The sequence below is a fragment of the Ambystoma mexicanum genome, chromosome 5p (genome assembly GCF_040938575.1).
Source record: "Ambystoma mexicanum isolate Mex_15411 chromosome 5p, UKY_AmexF1_1, whole genome shotgun sequence".
NCBI classification, from domain to species: domain Eukaryota; kingdom Metazoa; phylum Chordata; class Amphibia; order Caudata; family Ambystomatidae; genus Ambystoma; species Ambystoma mexicanum.
Window position 1 is genome coordinate 1,114,934,519 of NC_090930.1, and position 20,839 is coordinate 1,114,955,357.

The 20,839-nt window shown below is 47.5% G+C and overlaps 1 protein-coding gene across 5 annotated transcripts in view; it reads left to right on the plus strand.

Annotated features, from left to right (window-relative positions):
- The window catches only part of KIF13A (kinesin family member 13A), a 2,203,773-nt gene that overhangs the window by 740,768 nt on the left and 1,442,166 nt on the right, over nt 1-20,839 (plus strand). For all 5 annotated transcript variants that reach the window (XM_069613597.1, XM_069613593.1, XM_069613596.1 and 2 more), the window contains one exon: nt 13,526-13,638. In XM_069613597.1, the coding sequence (XP_069469698.1) occupies nt 13,526-13,638 (113 nt within the window). The remainder of the gene's footprint in view (nt 1-13,525; nt 13,639-20,839) is intronic.

The following is a 20,839-nucleotide window of genomic DNA, read 5'->3' on the forward strand; positions in this document are numbered from 1 at the left end:
CTCAACATCATTAAATAGGGTTATACCCTCAAGTTTCTTGCCAAATTCCCCTCCATTCCTCCCGTAAAGAAAAGAGTTACATCTGCCACTTCTCCTGCAAGAGGTAAAGTCCCTTCTAAAGAGGGGAGCTATAGAAGCCGTACCATCGCACCGCCGGGGTTCCGGAGTGTACTCCAAATACCTCACGGTGAGAAAAAAGTCTTGTGTGTGGAGACCCATCATAGACCTCAGGCAGCTCAACAAATTCCTGTAATCACAAAAGTTCTGCATGGCCACGCAGGTTCTCGACCAACAAGAACAGGGAGACTTCCTTTCTTCTCTGGACTTGGAGAATGCTTAGTTCCACATTCCAATAAATGGCAAGCACAGATCTGGTACTGGGCGTACTCTTACGTCCCGTCCCCTTTCTTCAATACTGCATGGGTGTCCCTCCTAGGGACAGGAGACGGAACCTCTTTCACCAGAAAAAACCTTCTACCCCTTTAAATTTAGAATCGCATGGGGGTGCAGCCCGTGAGCATGCGCTCCCCTGACTCCACCCCCCACCGCCACTCCTCAGTCCTCTTTTCCGCGTCGACAGGAACGGACCGCTTTTACCAGCACTCCTGGGTTTGGCTTCGGTCTTGTAATTCCACACGCTCTTCCCCAACTATTGTCTTTTTGTCTTTTCTTCTAATCTTTAATCAGGTACTCGGTCCTCTGGCGCCACGCTCCTCCCCGGCGCATGTCAACGTCCTTGGGCTTCAGCAGGTGTCCTGCCTGCGAGGGGCTCTTCCCTACGTCCGACCTCCACGCTCTGTGCCTCCCTTGCCTTGGCAGCGACCGGGGCTGGTACGGCTGTTCGGCGTGCAACATGCTTACACTGCGAGCTCTGAAGAACAGGTTAGCAAGGTGGAGGGAGTTCTTCGAGAAGTTGCCTCCAAAGGACTTGAAGAACTTTGTCAAGCAAAAGTCAAGGCCTCGGGTCAGGGCTGCTCTTTTCCATCGCATCCCGCAAAGGCGACTCCTTTCCTAGGAAACATCTGAGCGGGAGGGACTGTCCAGGTCCTCTCACCAACGCAGGTAGCAAAGTTCAATCAGCTACTGGCCACCAGGCCAAGGGGTCGCCAGATCCTTCCGGAGACAGCGTTGAGGGACGGCAGGTTTCTGTTACCAGGTGTACATTCATGAGGCTACGCCCTAGTACCAGACAAATGTCTGAGGGGGCGCCTGTACGCAGCACTACCGGTCACTCAGCTGAGGGTTCTACGCCTACCCTGTCTCGTCCTGAGGTGCAGGGTAGGCCGCAAGATCCATCTCCAAGAGTTCTGGTTGCGGTCGGTCCCAGCGAGCCAGGCACCTCGACGCAGGCACGTGGCATGCAGCTCGACAAGATGGCTGCCGCGCCAGTCAAGATGGCCTCTCGTCTGACACCTCCACCATTCGAGGAGCGGGTACCAGATTGAGTGTCCAGGTGGGACTGGTTTTCACCAGGTACGTGGCCTACAGCTTCTCCTTCTGTGTCGCAGGGCAGATACCCCCTGCAAGTAATGAGACCGAGTATGCAAAGGCCCCAGCAGCTACCCACTACTACGTCAATATCACCTACCACCCCACCAGCCTGTGAGGACAGGTTTTTTGAGAAGTTCCTCACCCTGAGGAGGTCCCCTCAGATGGCTGCCAGCCTTCGGGATGTGATCAGGGACATGCTTCCTCCAGTCCCTCCGCCAGCACCCATAGTCATTCCTCCCATGGCTCCGGAGCCACAGGCCCCTGTGCAGTCCCAGCTGCCCCCGCCAGCTCCCCTGCCTCCTACAGTTCAGGCGGTTCCACACCAGCCTTCACAGCAGGCTCCGGTCCCCACCCCTCAGCCTACAGCTCCCAGCACACCCCCCCCCCCGAGGCAGACAAATCAGACACCCTGGTGTACACCAATGAGGAGAAGGACCCTGACAAGCCATCTTCAGCCAAGGCCTTCCATGATCGACTTGCAGGTTTAGCTGAGTACTTGGGCCTTCCACACCCCGAGGTTGAACAACCTGAGACGGGGGTCCTGGCCAAAGTCCTCACTCTACGCCCCGAAGCTAGAACAGGGATTCCGATGTAGAAGGACGCTGTTGCTTTGGGCAAGAAGGGATGGCTGGAACCCCATTCCGCTCAACCCACCAACAGGCGCCTCGACGCCAAGTACAGGCAGGTGGTGGGAGATGCACTCTTGTTGGCGGCACATCCTCAGCCACACTCCTCACTGATTGCCGCAGCTTCCATGTACCCGATGCCTTAGTCTTCAACAGCCAGCTCGTCTTCGGCCCTGCTAGGCAAGGAGGAGATGATCTTGGAGGCGTACGGGAAGAAGGTCTACTCAAAGCCTCCCTGCACCTTTGTAAGTCTAGCGCGGATGCCATGCTCGCCGCCGTTAAACAGAGGCTTTGGCGGGAAATAGCAGACTTCCTTCTGGAACTTCTGGTGCACAGTCGGGCATGCTTCAAGGTGGGGCGGGCTGAAGCCAAGATGGTGGCTCAGGACGTCATGGAGTTCAGTCATGCACATCGATACCTCAGGCAGGGCCATCTGCATCGCCACGGACATGAGGAGAACGGCCTGCCTCTGGGCTACCAAGTTTAACCCCGACATCCAGGAATGCATGATGGACCTTCCATTTAAGGACATCAACCGCTTTCCTGCCTGCAAAACATTCATTCACTTCAAAACCTACACCTCAACAAGAGATCGACCAGGAGGGAAAACCCAACACCGATCAAAAGACGACCTCAACAAGAAAGTCCAAACCAAACAACACCTCCAAACTCCACTGCAATCTTATAAATGCAAGATCTATGTCAAAACACGCAACAGAGATCTTCGACCTACTCGATGACAACGGCATTGACATCTTGTTCATCACAGAAACATGGCTGGACGACAACTACGAAATCACACTCCAACGCTGCCTTCCAACCAACTTCAAATGCCTTCAAATAAACTGGAAAAACAAAAAAGGAGGAGCCATCGCAATAGCATTCAAAGGACACCTCAAAATAAAAAGACAAACCGCTCAACATCCTCAACTGCGAAACCATGGTAATACACCTAACAGCAAGCCCAAAAACCAACGTCACATTCATCCTGGTTTACAGACCACCGACATATGATGCAACCTTTGTCGACCACTTCATAGAAGCCATCACCAACATAGCCATGAACCACGAACACCTAATCATCCTTGAGGACTTCAACATCTGGTTTGAAGACAGTCACTCCAACTCCCAAAACTCACTGATTTGAACAACTCACTACCATGAAACTACGACAACTAGTCAAAGGGGCAACACACTCGGCAGGACACACCCTCGACGTAATCTTCGCCAAGGAAAAACTCATCACCACGGCACCGCGCCGATACTAATACTGGGGAGCGACCATCTCATCATCCCATTCGTGATCACTTTGCCTACTCAAGTCTGCATCCAAGCTCCTAAACTCACAACCACCACAAAAAGAAACTGCAAACACGTCAAAGAAAGCAACCTATTCGAACAACTGGAGTTAACCAAACCCTCAACTACAGAACTAGAGCTAGCTGACCTAGACGGGAAAGCAGAGCTACTACACAAATGGATTGCGGATACAATTGACAAGATCGCCCCAGAAAAACCATTCACCCCATCAAAAAAAGAGCAATGGCAAAATGGTTCACCCCACTATTACCATGAAAAAGAAAACAAAAGGATGGAACTGGAATGGAGGAAAGAATACAACCCAGACAAAAAAAAACGGTTCCAGAGACAAATCCGCGCATACAAGAAGGAAATTCAAAAGGTGAAGAGAAGGCATTATGATGACAGAATCACAAATGCCACCAACCCACAAAAAGAAATGTTTAACATTATTAAAGAGATGAGAAATCCACCAGGCTGCGACAACACCCCAACTGCCTCAGAGAAACTATGCACCGACCTGGCAGACCACTTCAAGAAAAAAAATCAATGACATCCGACAAACCATACAAAACATACCAACCGACCACAACATACTACCAAGCAAACCTATCACAGAACCTCAGCACAAACTCAAAAACTTTCCTGAAATATCAGCAGGGGCATTCGCAATGCTCGTAAAACACAGCAAAAAAGCTGGATCCCCCATGGATCCCTGTCCCCCAGACATCTACAAATCAATCCTTGCTCAAGGAACGCCAGCAGAATACTACAGAAACCTTCTGAACCTATCACTAGCAACAGGAACTGTAGCTAGGACCTTCGAATCAGCATATATCAAACCACTTCTGAAAAACACAAGTGGCGACAAAGAAGACCTCTCCAACTACAGGCCGATTTTAAACATTCCCTACCCGGCAAAACTTCTGGAAACCTACTTATATAAACTAACCCAAGAACACGTAGAAAAACACCACCTGCTAGACCAAGCTCAAGTCTGTTTCAGACCTGCAAGAGGAACGGAAGCAGCACTACTATCCATCTGGGACAACCTAAAAATTAACGCAGACTCAAAGACAACCTCAGCCCTTATTCTACTCGACCTCTGTGCAGCCTCCGACACAGTTAGTCATGACACCCTAACCAAAAGACTAGAAGGCATAGGCATAACAGACACCTCACTACTCTGGACTAAATCATAACTAGCAGACAGAATAGAAACCGTATGGATTAAACCCTTGAAATCCACTCCATGAGTTAACGACTGTGGACTACCACAAGGATACTCACTATCACCACTGTACTTCAACATCTACCAGACTCCGGTTATCAGAATCTTCAAAAAATACAACATTACATGCTACAACTACACAGATGATACTCAAATCATCTACAAAATCAAAGACACCCAAGCCAATCATTCAACCCTAATCGAGTGTCTAAAAGAAGTCTTCAACTGGATGAATGCCAACAACCTGAAAATCAACCCAGGAAAGACAGAAATCATGATCATATCCAAAGACCAAGAGAACGAAACCGCCATCCCGTGGCCAACAGAAACGGGAATCGCACCATCACCATCTAAGGTAGTAAAAAAATCTGGGAGTCCTGATGGACAACACCCTAGCCTTAGAACCACAAATAAATGCAACAGTCAAGAAATGCTTTTTCCTCCTCCACATGGCAAGAAGAATCCTACCTTTCCTCTCCTTCACGCACAAAACACTCACTATCGTCGCCCTCATGTCAAGAATCGACTATGTAAACAGCCTCTACCTCGGAATACCAGAATACCTCCTGAAGAAACTACAACAGATCCAAAATACAGCAGCCAGACTACTCCTCAAACTATCAAGAAGAGAACACATCACTCCTGCCCTAAAAACACTACACTGGCTCCCAGTAAAACATTGCATCACCTTCAAAACAATGTGCATAACGCACGGGCAATCAGTGGACAAGGAGCAGAATTCCTACAAAAGAAAATAACAACCTACAAGCCAACAAGACTCCTCGGGTCAAGCAACAAAATCTGCCCGGAACTAAAACCATACCTCAAGAAAAAACTTGGAGGCACCTCCTTCTACCACTTAGCCGCAAAAACCTGGAACAACATCCAAAAAGAAATAAGAAACACCAAAGATCACCTAAAATTTAGGAAATTACTAAAAACCTGGCTCTTCAACACCACAGACTCAAACTGAAAACCGAAACAACAGAAAGGTAAGGGGATGACTAAACTGGAGTGGACATGGACAACTCCCAGAACTGACTGGGAAGCTCCCACGGCACCTGGACGGGTGACGCCGGGTAGAGTGGAACACAGGCGACACCCATGGAGATGGTGTCAATAACCCCACCCTAATCCCACCCAACACCGCACTCGCCCCTTAGTTGCCACCAGGTACCACAGTGTTGTCGAATTGTCGGGATATTGGCAATCGCCACACTAGCTGAGTTGTGGACATTGGCAGGTGCACTGGCCGTATGAGTGGGAAGGGAAGACAGGGCTGCGATGGAGTGTTGTGGAGGAGGGGGCCAGATGTCAAAGGGACCTTTTTAAGGCCGGTCGGACCCAGATCAGGACAGAGGCGCAGGGTGCTCCCGAACCCCATCTGGGGAGATTACACAAGCCCAGCGCCTCAATTCAGGATAGAGATGCCAACTAACCAATTGCACTAACAATTTCCCCCTCTGCACACACCTCTCAAATTCCAAACCAAACACAACCACAAACCTACAGCACAACAAACCGCACAAACTTCACTACATTGCAACAACAAAACAAAAACACACATAGACTCGCACAACAGTACACAATGACTACCGGCGCAAACACCCCAGGCCCAGCCAACTGACCCACCGGGCTGAGGCCGCCAACAACACATCACTGCTCTCTTGCACTTTTCCAGCTTCCTCCCACTAATCCCCCTCCCTTCCTCTTTCAGAACTGCCAAAGCGCCAGGGGACCATTCCGGTGGTGATCGTGCACGGTACAAATGTCCTTTAACATTAACATAAGAAGAAGAACAGTTCACAAACTGCAGAGTCATTATCCATTCTTAAGAAGTCCATGCCCAAGACTTTCAGTCAAACGCACCATTGTTCTGACAAGGGTCGTGCCTTCGGTGGGTTCCAGGGCTTCCAAGACCGACGGTCCAGGCAACCTGCCGCTCACCGAGCCAACACTGCCGAAAACAGCACAAGGCTGGGAATAAGGGCTTCTTTCAGTCCCCCTCCTCAGCCTTAGAGGTAAAGAAGGAGCATGACGCTCCCCTCTGCGTCCACGTGTCTCCAGTGGGGGGCAGGCTTCCTCTCCACGCTCACAATTGGGGAACCCAGTTTGCGGATCCCTGGGTCCTATCGGTAGTTTCCACGGGCTACTGCCTCCCGGTCCCTCCCTCTCCTCTCTCCTACCCTCCTACAGATTGGGACGACAACTCTGTTGGCGGAAATTTGGTCGCTTGTAGAGAGCCAGGCAGTGGAAGAAGTCCTAGCCTCCCCACGGGGTATGGGCTTCTGCTCCAGGATTTTCACCATACACAAGAACCAGTCTGGCCTGAGAGTTGTGTTGGACCTTTCCACCTGAACCTTTCCCTCTCTCTTCAAAAGTTCAAGATGGTTACCCCAGCGCTTACTGCAGAGACAATGTGCAAGGGAGACTGGATGTTCTCCCTGGATCTGAAAGACGCGTACCTACAGGTCCCGATTTGGCAGCCCCAACAGTCCTTCCTGCAGTTCAGGATCATGGGCTTCCATTTCCAATACAAGGTTCTACCGTTTTGTCTCAATTCAGCCAGGGGGTCTTTACCAAGATTATAAATGCAGTGGCAGCTCTTCTCAGGACCCAAGGTCATCATGTCTATCCATACCTAAACGACTGGTTCGTCAGAGAGAGATCCCCAGAGGCGGTTCCTCATACCTCCTCCGCCCTCATGAGCACTCTAAACGACTTGGAATTCTCCATCAATCTCAAGAAGTCTCAGCTGGAACCGACTCAGTCTCACATTCCTGGGCCTCATTTGGGACACGAGGTCCGAGAGAGTCTTTCCATCGGAGGACAACATTGCAGCCATCAAGAACGCTGCAAGTCACTTTCTCAACAGAGAGACTACCTCAGGCTAGTGCTACCAGCACATCCTCAGTATTATGGCAGCATGTCTTCTGGCAGTGCCCTACACAAGACTGAAAATGAGGAGATTACAGCTGCACTTCGCAGCCTCGTGGAATCAGGGGCGAGGATCTCATGCGGAAATAGCCAGCATTCCTCACTTCCTACACCAGGACCTTGTCTGGTGGAACACGGACCGCAATCTGAGGATAGGCAGACCCTTCCGACAACCAGCACCGCAGGAAACAATCGTCACGGATTCATCCTTGGATGGCTTGGGAGCTCCCCTGGACAACCACAGCGTCCACAGAGTTTGGTCCATTCAGGAACAGGAGGCCCATATCAATTGGCTGGAACTGAAGGCCATCGAGCTGGCCCTCAAAGCTTTTCTGCCGCTCATCGTCAGCAAACCAATCCTCATTCAGACTGACAATTCTACCAGCATGTACTACCTCAACAAGCAGGGTGGCACCAGGTCCCCTCCGTTATGCACTCTGGCGGTCATCATCTGGTAATGGGCCCTGGTAAACGGCATTCACCTGACAGCGATCCGCCTCCCAGGGGAGTCGAACCTGGAGGCGGACAGGCTCAGCAGGCTGGGGGCAGACAATTACGAATGGCAGTTAAACGATCAGGTCCTTCAGGAGATCTTCAACAGATGGGCCATCCGCAGGTGGACTTCTTCGCCACCTGGTTCAATAGGAAGTGCCCTCAGTTCGTATCCTGGCAGGGACAGGGTGTAGGCTCTCTGGGTGATGCATTGCAGATACAGTGGAACAGCATGAACGCCTATGCCTTCCCGCCCACACCACTGGTACACAAGGTGATCTGCAAGATAAGAGAGTCCCAGCACCTCAGCATCATTCTGATAGCTCTGTGGTGGCCGGAGAGGCCATGGTTCTCGGAGCTACTCAGTCTGTCGGATCAGCCTCCCATGCAACTTCTGCTGGGCCCAGCTCATCTGCTGTCGCAGCAGGGGGGCACGGTGATCGACCCTGCCCCGTAGAAGTTATCCCTCGCAGCGTGGTTACTGACAGGTCACAGTGAAGCATCTGTGGCTCTCGCAGGCTAATATAGAAATCATTCAGGGGGCTAGGAGCGACGCTACCAGGAGCCAGTACAAAAGCAAGTGGACTAGATTTTGCCACTGGGTGGAGTCTAAAAAGGTCGATCCTCTCACTTGCGCACTGGATGATGTCCTTTCTTTCTCAGCACACCTCGCACACTCGGGCTGAAGATAGACACGTGCCGCACTTAACTGGCGGCCATTGGAGCATACCGAAACTCGGAGGGGGACATTTTCACGCCCGCCAATCCGGTGGTTAAACAACATCTGACAGGCCTCACTAGGCTCTACCCGCCCATTAAGAAGCCCCACCCTGTGTAAAACCTCAATATAGTGTTGGGCGCCGTAGCGCGTAAGTCGTTTGAGCCAACGGCGTCCGCAGACATCAGGCTGGTCGCCATTATGCCAGCCCCTTTGGTGGGTCTTACGTTGGCACGGCGTGTCAGGGAGATCCAAGCTCTGGTTGCCTCTGAACAATACACTACCTTTCATAGGGACAATGGTGGTCCTCCGAAAGCACCCCGCGGTCTTACCTAAGGTATCCCCGGCTTTCCACCTGAACGAGGAGATGGTACGCCCGAGGTTCTTCGCAGACCCCAAAGACGATGCTCAGAGGGTGCTGCACTGCTGCACTGCTTAGATGTCAGGTGAGCGCTAAAGTTCTACCTGGACAAGACCAAGGGCTTCCTCAAGTCAGACGGTCTATTTGTCACCTTCGCCGGGGCAAGGCCAGGTTATCAGGCTTCCAAGGGCTCCATAGCAAGGGGGATGGTCGCAGCCATTAAGGAGGCCTACGAGGGGCAGCACAGGCCACTTCTGGCTAACATGCATGCCCACGCTATCAGAGCCAAGGTCACGGTGATCGCATTCCAGAGACATATCCCGTGGCAGGTCATCAGCAAGACGGCCATGTGGGCCACGTGCTCGGCCTTCTGCAAGCATTACTGTTTGGATGCCGGTTCCAGGTCGGACGCGGCATTCGGATAGGCAGTTTTAAGGAACTTGTTTTCTTAAGGAGGGTCACCCCTCCAACCTGGGGCTACATTCAGTTGTAATCGCCCATGCAGTATGGAGGAAAGGGGATTGGACGTAAGAGTAATAAGTTACTCACCGTAGGACTAACGAACTCTTATTCCATAGTCCCCTTTCCTCCATACTGCATTAGGCAATGGTAATATTGTCGACACGTCAATGAGGAATGAGCAGTGGTGCCTGTGGGTGTAGTCGGGAGCGCATGCTCCCGGGGCCGTACCCCCGCGTGCCTCTAAATTTAAAGGGGCTGAAGGTTTTTTCTGGTGAAAAAGGTTCAGTCTCCCGTACCTAGGAGGGACGCCCGTGCAGTATGGAGGAAAGAGGACTATGGACTAAGAGTACGGTAGTCACTACGGTGAGTAATTTATCATTTATTCTAGAACATGTATCGCCTTGTTTTTCATCTACTGGGCATCCACAACACCATTGCAGACTCCCTCAGCAGGGAGCTAGGATCATGCCACGAATGGGAGCTCCACCAGAGCCAAGTTCTTCTCATTTTTTCCCGGTGGGGTCGCCCTGAAATTGAATTGTTTGCCACGGCATAGAACTCCAGTGCCCCCATTTTGCCAACTGCTATCCACAAGAAGGGAGTCTGGGGGACACCTTCTCCATTCCATGGGAAGGTCAGTTCCTCTATGCGTTTCCTCCACTTCTACTTCAAGTGCTACACTCGCTCAAATGAAGCAACTGCAAGATGATCTTAATTGCTCCAGCATGGCCACACCGAATGTGATACTCAGACCTACTTCATATGTTGGTCACTCCTTGCATCAAGCTACCCCCTCTGTCGGACCTCCTCTCCAGAGACGGAGGATCAGTACTGCATTACAATCCAGTTTCCCTAACGCTGAGGGCTTAGCACCGGCAGCCCAAGAATTCAGACACTTCGCTTTGCCTCTAGAAGGCACAGCCATTCTTGCAAAAGCTAGGCCGCCCTCTACATTGTCATGCTACAAGCACACATTGAGATTTTTTACCATATGGTGTCCATGGCAAAAGCTGAAACCTTGTCGGATCAAAGCTTCTCAGGTCTTGCCGTATCTCCTGTCAATGGCAGAAGTGGGACTAGCACATACATCCGTTAAGGTACATTTAGCGCACACGTGGGAACTCAATGATGTTCTTTCCAAGTTAATGGGCCCTCTGTTTGAAGCTCTTCACCGGGCTCTGTTGAAGTTTCTATCATGGGAGACCACCTTATTGGTGACCATTACGTCTGCCAGGCATGTAGAAGGAACTGCAAACCCTCTCCTGTAAACCACTTCACCTGTTTTTTCACCAATCCAAGGTACTGCTCTGCACAAATTCTTCCTTCATGCCAAAAGTTCCCTCAGCGTCCCACCTGAACAAATCTTTGCTTCTGCCCATTTTCTTTGGTGCTCCCACTTCTCCAGCGGAGAGAGCCTTACACTCGCTGGATGTCATGCAGGCCTTGAAATATTAGATCGCACGCACAAAGGAGTTCCGTAAGACATCACAACTGTTTGTTTCATTCGGACATTTGGGAAAAGGCAAAGCACTAGCTAAGTTTTCAATTTCCATGTGTCTCTCTAGATGTATTTCGCATTTCCACCAACTTGCAAGAAGGTCCCTGCCAGAAAGACCAATGGCACATTCCACCAAAGATGTAGCTTCTACCACTGCGTTCTTATCTGGTGTTCCTCAGCTCAACATCTGCAGGGCTGCTACATGGAGTTCTGTCCACACCTTTATGAGAATCTACTGCATTGACCGGGATTGCATGGAGGAGTCCCGTGTCAGCCAGGTGGTGCTCAACAACCTATTTGCATGCAGTGAGTGTTCCAGAAGTGAATTCAATTGCTTCTGTAAAGCTATACCGCTTCCCATTGGTTGTGTGTATGTACTGCTGTCTAATCCTATTCATGGGCATGTGAATCCATGAAAGATCCAATGCTGGAGAAGGAACAAGTTACTTACTTGTAACTCCTGTTCTCCATCATTGGTGTGTTTCATTGATTCCCAAGCGACCCACCATCCTACCCCTCTGACTCTTCTGGGTTCCTGCTGCACATTACGTGCGCTTCCAAATCTAAGAATGCCCACCCGGGGTGGTGCTAAGGAGGACTAATGTCATTGGCTGGGGTAGTATGACTCATAGTGACAGCAATAGGCTATATAAGTGACAACCAGTTTTAAGCTTTAAAGCGAAATTGCTTTAATATTCCCAAGGATTTACAGCCTGACGACTGGGAATATTCATGAGCATGCCAAAAGATACCAATGCTGGAGAACAGGGGTTTGTTAGGCAGTATACAGAGTATTCACAATAGGTCAGAAGAACACAGTAGAAAAAGTAAACACTGACCAGAGCTTGGTGTAAAAGAGATATAATTATTTATTTAAAACCACATCTAGAAAAACACACAGGCACTAATAGTAAGCAATTCAAAAACACGGTCATTAAAAGATATACACTACCTTAAAAGTATATTAGACAATTCTTTAGTAAAGCTCCCCTTATTTTCAGACAGCGGTGAGCGCTTAAACCAGATGGCACTCTAATAATTTGTTTTAAAAGGGAGAGAACAGCAGAGTATAAATTGAAACAGATCCCAACACTTTCATAAGAACAAAACAAGGGAGGAAGGCAAGTAAAACTGTGACGTTAGAGTTCAGTAGGCTGGATCCACTTTAAGAGGATCAAACGAAATGTGTCCAAGGTCACACGGTTGCAGTGCACAAAAGTCTTGAAAAGGTTCAAAAAGAGTTGGACCAAAGAAAGGGACCAGTTAGAAGGTCAAGGCGGCCAGCCCAGTCCAGAAGGTTAAGGGGTTGTTATTACCTTGTAGCAATCTTTAGAAAGGGAGGCCTGGCGGACACGGTACCTTAAAGTGGTGAGAATACTCCAGCGGGGGCAGTTGTTCCTGGCAGCGGATGCAAGTCGGTGCTACGTCCGGGAGAAGAGAGGATCTCGTCGGGGGGGAAGACAGGAGTCCGACAGGAGGTCCTACCAGTCTTCTCAGCGGATCAAGGGACTGAAGAGAAGGAGCGCGGGGGGTGGAGCTATGGGCATGGTTGCGCCATGCCCACTTTCTCTAAAATTCAAAGGGGAAAGCAAGCTGTTCTTGCTAAAGGTTCCGATCCCATAAACCCTTCATGGGACCGCCCATAAGTATGGAGGAAATGACTAGGACTTAGGAGTACAGTAGTCACTACGGTGAGAGGAAAATTAATAGAAGAGAAAGAAAACCGATAAAAAGAAAGAGGACATATTAGAAAGAATGAAAAGAGAGGCCACATTTTGAAGATAATGGAAATGTATGAGAGAAGAGAATAAACCCTCAATGCCCTTCTACATTGTGCCTTGGCCAGAATTTACCATCACCTTTGTGCCATACCAAAATACTCTCAGCAATTCTATGACAATAAGGGAGATAGCACATGTTATGGCGCAGTGGACTATTGGAGTACCCTTCACAAAAATCTCAACATCTTCTCGGAAAACTTAAAATATTAAATATACCCTTGAAATAGATCATCTTCTAGTCGTAATGGTGTGCATTTATTTCAAGAATTGCTGAAATACTAAATACTTTAAAGATATGTCAAAACCCCACACATCTACCATTCTAGTAATTTTATGTCCTCAGGATTTTCTATTTTACTATGTCTTCTTCATCTGCAAGCTTTGCCCTTTTAGTCCTATTTCTGTGCGGTCTGCTTTTGTCTTTAAGCTTAGCTTAATTTTAGTCCACCCAGAAAGTAGTGCCTGCATTGTATATCTTAATGCATGTAAATTACAGCCTCTCAAAATGCTGCTGGGCATACTAGCTGGAAGCATTGTGCAACACTAAGTTGAAAAATTTGTTTTGACACTTTGAGTTAATTGAATGTGCATCTTTCTCTTCCCATACACTTCATATTCCACCTGTTTAGAACTCTGGAGAGAAGGTCAGCAAGGTCAGCTTGGTGGACCTGGCTGGAAGTGAACGAGTGTCAAAAACGGGAGCTGCAGGAGAGCGTTTAAAGGAGGGCAGCAACATCAACAAGTAAGACTTTTGGACACATCTTGTAAATAATATCCTCACAAGCAAACCTGCACATTTTCAGATCTATTATCATACAATTCTACTAAGCAACCATTTCTCAAAATCATACATTCTGTGCTCAAGAAATGTTTTTTTGTTCGGCTTGATGTCCTCTTTCTTTAGTCTGTACAAAGGAAAGCATATATTTATATTGGCACAATGATCAAGATTCAATTTTAAATAATCAAGTATTTGCAATTTATCTGGTAAAAAGACTTGAATGAGATTGTGCATTGATGCATTACAAGTTCTTTTATCTGAAATGCTGAAGTAAATTTTCTTCTGTGCTTTGCCACTTGAACTTTATGCTGTTTGGAATTCCTGATATTAAAGAATCCGATGTATTGTTATACACAAAAAGCATTTCACGATGAATGTGCCTGGTGAGGTCTCCTCCTCTTTCTAGAGCCTTCTTTGAAGAGGAGAATGTGTATCTATCATGGCAATTAAAACCTACCCCTTTTGGTGCAAAATAAATAGTCCTTCTATGATGCAATTCCAGGGATTGATAAAAAGACCCATTGGACCATAAGCAAGCAAACTATTTGCATGTAACATAGAAGCTTGACTAACGTCAGGTTTTTTTAAAACATGCGTTACCTCCCTTATTGTCATAGAATTGCTGATTGTATTTTTTCTTGGTGTATAGACATCTTTAATGTTCTGTTTATCAACATGATTTGGTCTGAACCGAGACATGTTTCAACCAGAACAGTCTTTCTCAAGGCACCAACAGTTGCTGTAGAAGTGATCAAATATTATGTTTTGTAAAATCATAAAGAATCACATTTCAGTACCAAAATAAGAACATTCAACAGTGTCAATACGATATATACAGTATACACTTGGATCGAAAAGTCCAATAATGCTCACCACCACTACCAGCTGCACCTCCTCAGAGGTATTCTACCTTTTCTCCCCTTCCCCCAGAGGCTCACTGTCTCAATTGCCCTGGTTCCCTTCAGACTGGACTACTGCAACAGTCTCTTTCTCAATCTTCCCACCTCTACTCTTCAACCTCTTCAACTTATCAGAACAGAACCTCAAGACTTATCCTTGGCCTCAAGCCCAGGGACCGCATCTTTCTCCGGCGCTGACATCCCTCCAATGGCTCCCCGTGGCTGCAAGGATCAAGTTCAAGTCCCTCTGCATAGTCCACAAGGCTTGCCGGGGACCCTACTATCTACAACGCTCTCTTTCTAAATACTGTCCTTCCAGAGCCCTCCGCTCTGCCTCCTCCAACTCTCTGCGGGCGAGCCTCATTTCCAACCAGAGATTTGGGGGGTAGATCCTTACCCTCTGCAGGTGTCTCTGTCTGGAACAGCCTTCCTGCCTCTCTCCGTCTGGAGCCGGACCTCCTTATGTTGCGCATACTCCTCAAGACATTCCTCTTCTCTTCCTCTTTCTCTCTCTCCCTTAAAACCTCCTTTCACTTCTCTCCTGTGTCCCTCCATTGTTCTCTTCCCCAACCTCTTCAGTCAGCTGACTGGCACCTCCAGAGCCTCATAGTTCCCAGGGTCCCCCGCCAGTCCTGTACTTGCCTCTGTGCCTCCGCACTCTGCCTTGCATTATTGCACTCAGAATAATTTCCATGAGAGTGGTACCCACTCTGCACTTAACACTGGCCACTGCTGGTCCGGGCGCACTTGTCACTCCCCCTGCCCCCCCTGCACTTCTGTCTGCACCCTTGCACAACCTTCAGTGTACCAGGCTTAGGATGTTTGTCTTCCCTTGTCACATCTTGGGGTAACTGGCGGCTTTGGTACAGATGGAAACGGCGCCCTCCATTGCCGTTTCCATCACGTCCTGTAAAGCGTGTGCTGGTCTAGTCTTTTTGCGGCGTGTTCCGACGCTGGTTGTTATCTTTCGCGACTTCTGGCTTCGGACGTGTTGCAACGTCCTGCTTTCCAGTTCATCTGCGCTGCCCCTTTCTTCCCGTTGTATTTTGCAGTCTTCGGCTGTATTTTTCCCTTTTGCATAATTTGCCTCTGTCTTCACTCTGCTGTTACTTTCTGTTCTTTCCTTGTCTTTCCACCCTTCGCTGAACCCTTTCCCGCTTGCCTTCCTACCCTTTCCGTCCGCCTTTGTGAGCTCCTGTACTCCTCCCTCTTCCCCTTGTTTTTCCTCCTATATTTTTCCTACTGACTCCCAGTGTACCGGACCGGCTTGCCTTTTTGGACCTGCTTTGCTTATCCCCATTTTACTGCTGTCTCCTGTTTACTCGACCCTGCCTGTCCCCGGACTGCTTGCATTTTTTCTGCACGGAGTTACTTGTACTTCATGTGTATTCTCCTGCAGTCTACCTTTTACTCTTTCGTGGCCAGAACCTCCTCCACTCCTCGTTCCGCAACCGGACCCACCATTACAGCTATCCTCGGATATATTCAAGTTCAGCAGGGATCCAGTCACTCGACCAACGTTAAAGAACCATCTTGGCGTTTTTTGTGCCACTGGCTTTTTCCCCACATTCAGGTGGCGCGGAGGATAGCCACAGCTTACCTTCTAGGTGACACTGTGGCGTCCTTCCACGGTCGCCCTTATCTGCATAAATAAAGGAGAGATCCCAACCCAAAAGAAATCGAAGCCGACACTTTGTTGGAAACACAGAGGTGAGGTGGAAGGGGAGGTGGGGGAAACGGATTCTTCCCGAGGGAGGAAGACATTACGGACCCATCTGACATCCCTGTCTTCCTCTATCTCCCCTCCCTAGCTTGCTGTGCCTGCATGCAGAGGTGCATAGATGATCAACCTTTTGTCTTGTATGTTCCTCTCCCCCATTTCTCCCCCCACTCTTTGTCATGCACTTATACTAGTAGAAATGCCCCAGCCTAGTATGCTAGTTAATGCTGTTAGATCATTGGGAATCTTCAAGGCCCAAGAATGAGGATGATATCCCCTTGTGCCCTTCACGCCTTGAAGCACTTTGAAGCACTTCACTTGTGTATAAGCGCTTTACAAATAAACAATTACAATATAGCAAAAATTGAAATTAAGACCATAACATCCACACAAGCATATTGAGATGGAGATGAGAGATGGGGAGGGGTGAAACAATGAAAGTGGTGGTTAGCAGAGTGGCTCCATGAGGAATATGTATACATTTGTCTGTTCTTGTGGGGATGGGCCTTTAATCACCTTAACACAAAATAGGCCCACCACTTAAGAAGTGAGTACACGGTTGTACATAAAGCAAGTTTATTGTACAAAGCTCTGGGGAGCGGTTAGATGGTGCTGCGTGACCAAACTAACCCAACTCTCAACAATACAACATCAGTTGGCAGTTAATATACTTTTTGCAACAATTTAAAACCCTCCGAAATATATTTAGTACCCTACATCCCCAAGTATGAGTGGGCAAAACCTCTTCAAAGAAATCCCATCTTTCCCCAATCCTTCCATTTTCATTGGTCAGGCTTATCTTCATTATTATCTTCAGATCATATTCAAACCCCACCTCTTCTTGGGATTCGTAGCAGTCGGTCCTGACGTCAGTGCATGGTTAAACATTTAGTATTGAAAACATAATTAATTGCTAGCAATAACTGGCCTAAGACTTTTAACTTTAAGCAGGATTGCACATGGTCCTCGTATGGACATTTACCAGGATTTGAGGAAGCTCGGTAAATGATTTGCCTTCGTTCGTGATGCTATCTCATTTTCCCATGTCACTGTTCCCTTGAAAATATCCAATCTCTAAGGCTCCCATTTTATTGCATGATTGAAAACTCCTAAATCGCTTTAGGCACTTAGCTTACCCCATTTTATACTACTGACAAGAATGAGAATAAATAACAAAACTCTATTGGTCATGCTCTTAAACAGACAGATTACATCTGCTATCTACGAGACGTAACAGACCACAAAGCGTATGTTAAATCGACTCGATGTTAACTGCAACAACTGGAACAAATTGATCTTTGAATTTGAATGCCTACTTGCTGTAGCATGTAAAATGAAGGACGTAAGAATTATTTGGACTTGAATATGGTGTAGATGTAAGGAAAGCTTAAGTTGACAGTGATGATGATGGCTAACTTGACATTGATGGTTTTCTTCCCTTTTTCTTACTTCATTTTGATCTACTGGTTTTGGTATGTCTTTTTTTGTAAGTTTATAATACACTATAAAAAAATTTAAAAAATACAAATAAAAAAAACAAGGCTATTTCTGCAGCTTCTAACCGCAAAGGTTGAGATTACTCATTTATCTGCCTTCTACCATCTCAAAAATCAGTTTAGAACTCAAAGTACATTTTGCAAGAAAGCCTTAACGACTGAGTTCTGATTTATTGTGAATAGGCACTTATTGTGATTCATGAATTCCACATGTATGTATATTAATGTGCATACATGTTTTTACATTTGGTGGATTTAATACTTTATCTTTCTGTGCACGTGCAAGCTAATATGTATCAGTTCTGAACAAAAGTAGCACTTGCGCTTAGTTCGCCTCACCCTCAGTCATGAATATGGTGCATGCAACATGAATCCCTCGTAATGATGGGGACCCTCCTTGACCACCCCGACATTTAGTAAGTGAAAGCTTAATATGTCTTACCTAAATTGAGTCATTGAGCATACGAGTTAGAATTCTAATGTCTCGGATATGGTGTTGGTCCCATGGTTAATCTTGTTGCTCCTTATCATGTGGTCTGCGAACAATATTAAATATCAGTAAGTGATTTAGAAAGTAGCCTAATGCTAGAGAATATTAATGGCGATGATCACTTTGAGATCAATTATACTTACCCCTGGTACCTTGATCATTTTTATCGAATTCTTGGGGCTTCTTTGTATACGCCCTATATTTGTAGATTCGTTTGTATATCTTATGTAAAAAAGCATGCATCAGAACTGTTCTGGTTACAGATGTTGTCCAAAGAGTTGGAGCTACATAAGGAGTATCGGTTACTCTAAGTGGGAACTGCAAAGTTGAAATTATTCTATAGTCCATGTGACAAATATTTCTGTGCCCTTTGTAAAGAAGGCATGGTATCAAACAGTAAGACAGACACAATTGATCACAGAGAGCATGCTACGACCATCAAATCATAATAACACAGTCCTAATAATGTCTGGTCAAAATAAAAAAGGGCCTATACCAATAAAACTAATGCCAATCCTTACTTCTAAATACAAGTAGTGTGGGGAAACTATAAATAATTTAGCATTTATATAGCGCTACGAACCTTCAGGTATCTGAGCGCTGCTTATTCTTACCCACGCTGTCTGGTGCTCCTTTATCGACCTCTGAAGGATGAAAGGCTGAGTTTGGCCTTGTCAGGTTTCGAACCTGCGTTGGCAGACTCTGCACAGATGTTGAAGCAAGCCCTCTACTCGGACCGACCATGTTATGCAAAAGAAAAGTGTTCAAGAAATGATATGTTAGGAGGCATAGTAGGTTTGGCCTGTTTTCATTTTACCCCGCCCACTGCTCTTATATATTGTGTTTTTAATGTATTTTAATGTATTTCCCACTCCTGCTCCCTCCCTTGCCCTGTGGGCGCTTTGAAACAGTATCTTTTTATTGTATAAGCACAAAACAAGCAAACACGTTTTCAGCACGGGACACAGCGGCATACTCGAGCTTAGCACAGTCTCTGGCTTCTCTAGCATGAGTGTGCAGTTCAATTCATAGTATCAGGGCTTTCTGTACAAAAGTCTGTTTGCCATTCAAAGTCTCTTTTTCAGATGGCCTGATGCAACACGACAAACATCAAAGTTCCTTTCTAGTTAAGATTTCACATGTACAATTTATTGGGTGATTTTCACTTCACCCAATCTCGAGGGTTCATGAAAGCAATGGTTCCTGGTCAAGGGAACGTCCCTCCTTGCGGTCCCCTTCTTCTTAGCCGTCTTCATGCTCTCGTTCAACTGCCATCTTGGAACTGCTGTTTACACGTGTGTTTTGCCTCCGAGTGTGCGCTCGTGCTCAGCCTTTTATCCGTGTGCGGAAGTGTAATGGAAGTTAGGTGTCAGTGATTGTCGATAATTGCCGGACCATAGTATTTTGACATGTCGGGTACACGGCTATGGTTGTTAATCTGTTTTCCCTTATAGGGGGCTGTCCCTGAGAAAGTGTTTGTGTTGTAAAAGTGGGGGGGTGGAGTTCCTAAATATCCTACCAGGGAGGATGGGGTAAAGGTGTTACAGGGAAGGGGATACCGCATCTCACCATCAGGTGTCCTACTCCCCAAAGATCTCTCACCCAGGTGATCCTCCCACACTGGTCCTCTCTCAGGAACTGGATCCAAAAGTGATGGTCGTGTCCTGCCCACCTGGATGACAGATCCCCGGGGACTAGTGGTGAGACACCTTTTGGTTTCTCACACCTTACAAATGTGGATTATCCAGGTTGCCTTACCTTGAGTTATATAAAGAAAGCTGTTTCAGCTGTGTCATCCCGTGTTCAACATCATATTGGCTAATGTTTATATATCCTGTGACATCACATGTAATGCGTGTGACATCACAATCTGTGACATGGAAAATCACACGCTGTGCGAATGATGCAGATATGCGCCCCAAACCCTCAGGGCTTGTTACACTCACCTGGTCTATGCGGAGGTGTTGGGCACAGTTGCAGCCCTCCCTGGAATTAGATCACCCACTTCAGGTTTCGTCCCCTCCGAAACAGCTGTGGGCGGCGACAATCAGTGGCATTGCTCCTGTGTGGATATGGGGAAACGTGAGTGCGCTGATAGGTGACTATGGTATCTCCCTAACCCTTCGACCCAAGGTGCGATTTCAGTGGGCACGTACCGGCCCATAAGGCTCACCTGGTAAATGTGAATGAGGAGCTCTCCGTCCTGCTGCTTCTGGCAGGGGCGCTTGTTAATGGAATCGAGTTCCTTCACTGATTCCTGAGTATTAGTCCAGTCCTGCTGCGACTAAGCTCCTCTTTCTGCTTTCTTGCAACGTCTCTTGTCTTTTCCCCTTTTTCTGCTTTCTCTCAATGTCTCTTGATGTTTTTTGCTCTTAACGTTGTCATTTTCCCCTGAATAACGCTCTTCTCTGTTTTCTCCCAATAGATGAAAATGCGGCCTTACTGCGGCGGTGGAGGCACGGAACGTGGCTGAGCGGAAGATGGATGCGACCGCAATATCTGGCAGCAGGTGAGTGATGGCTTTTGTAAGGCACGAAGTTAAATGGCAGTGCACCTT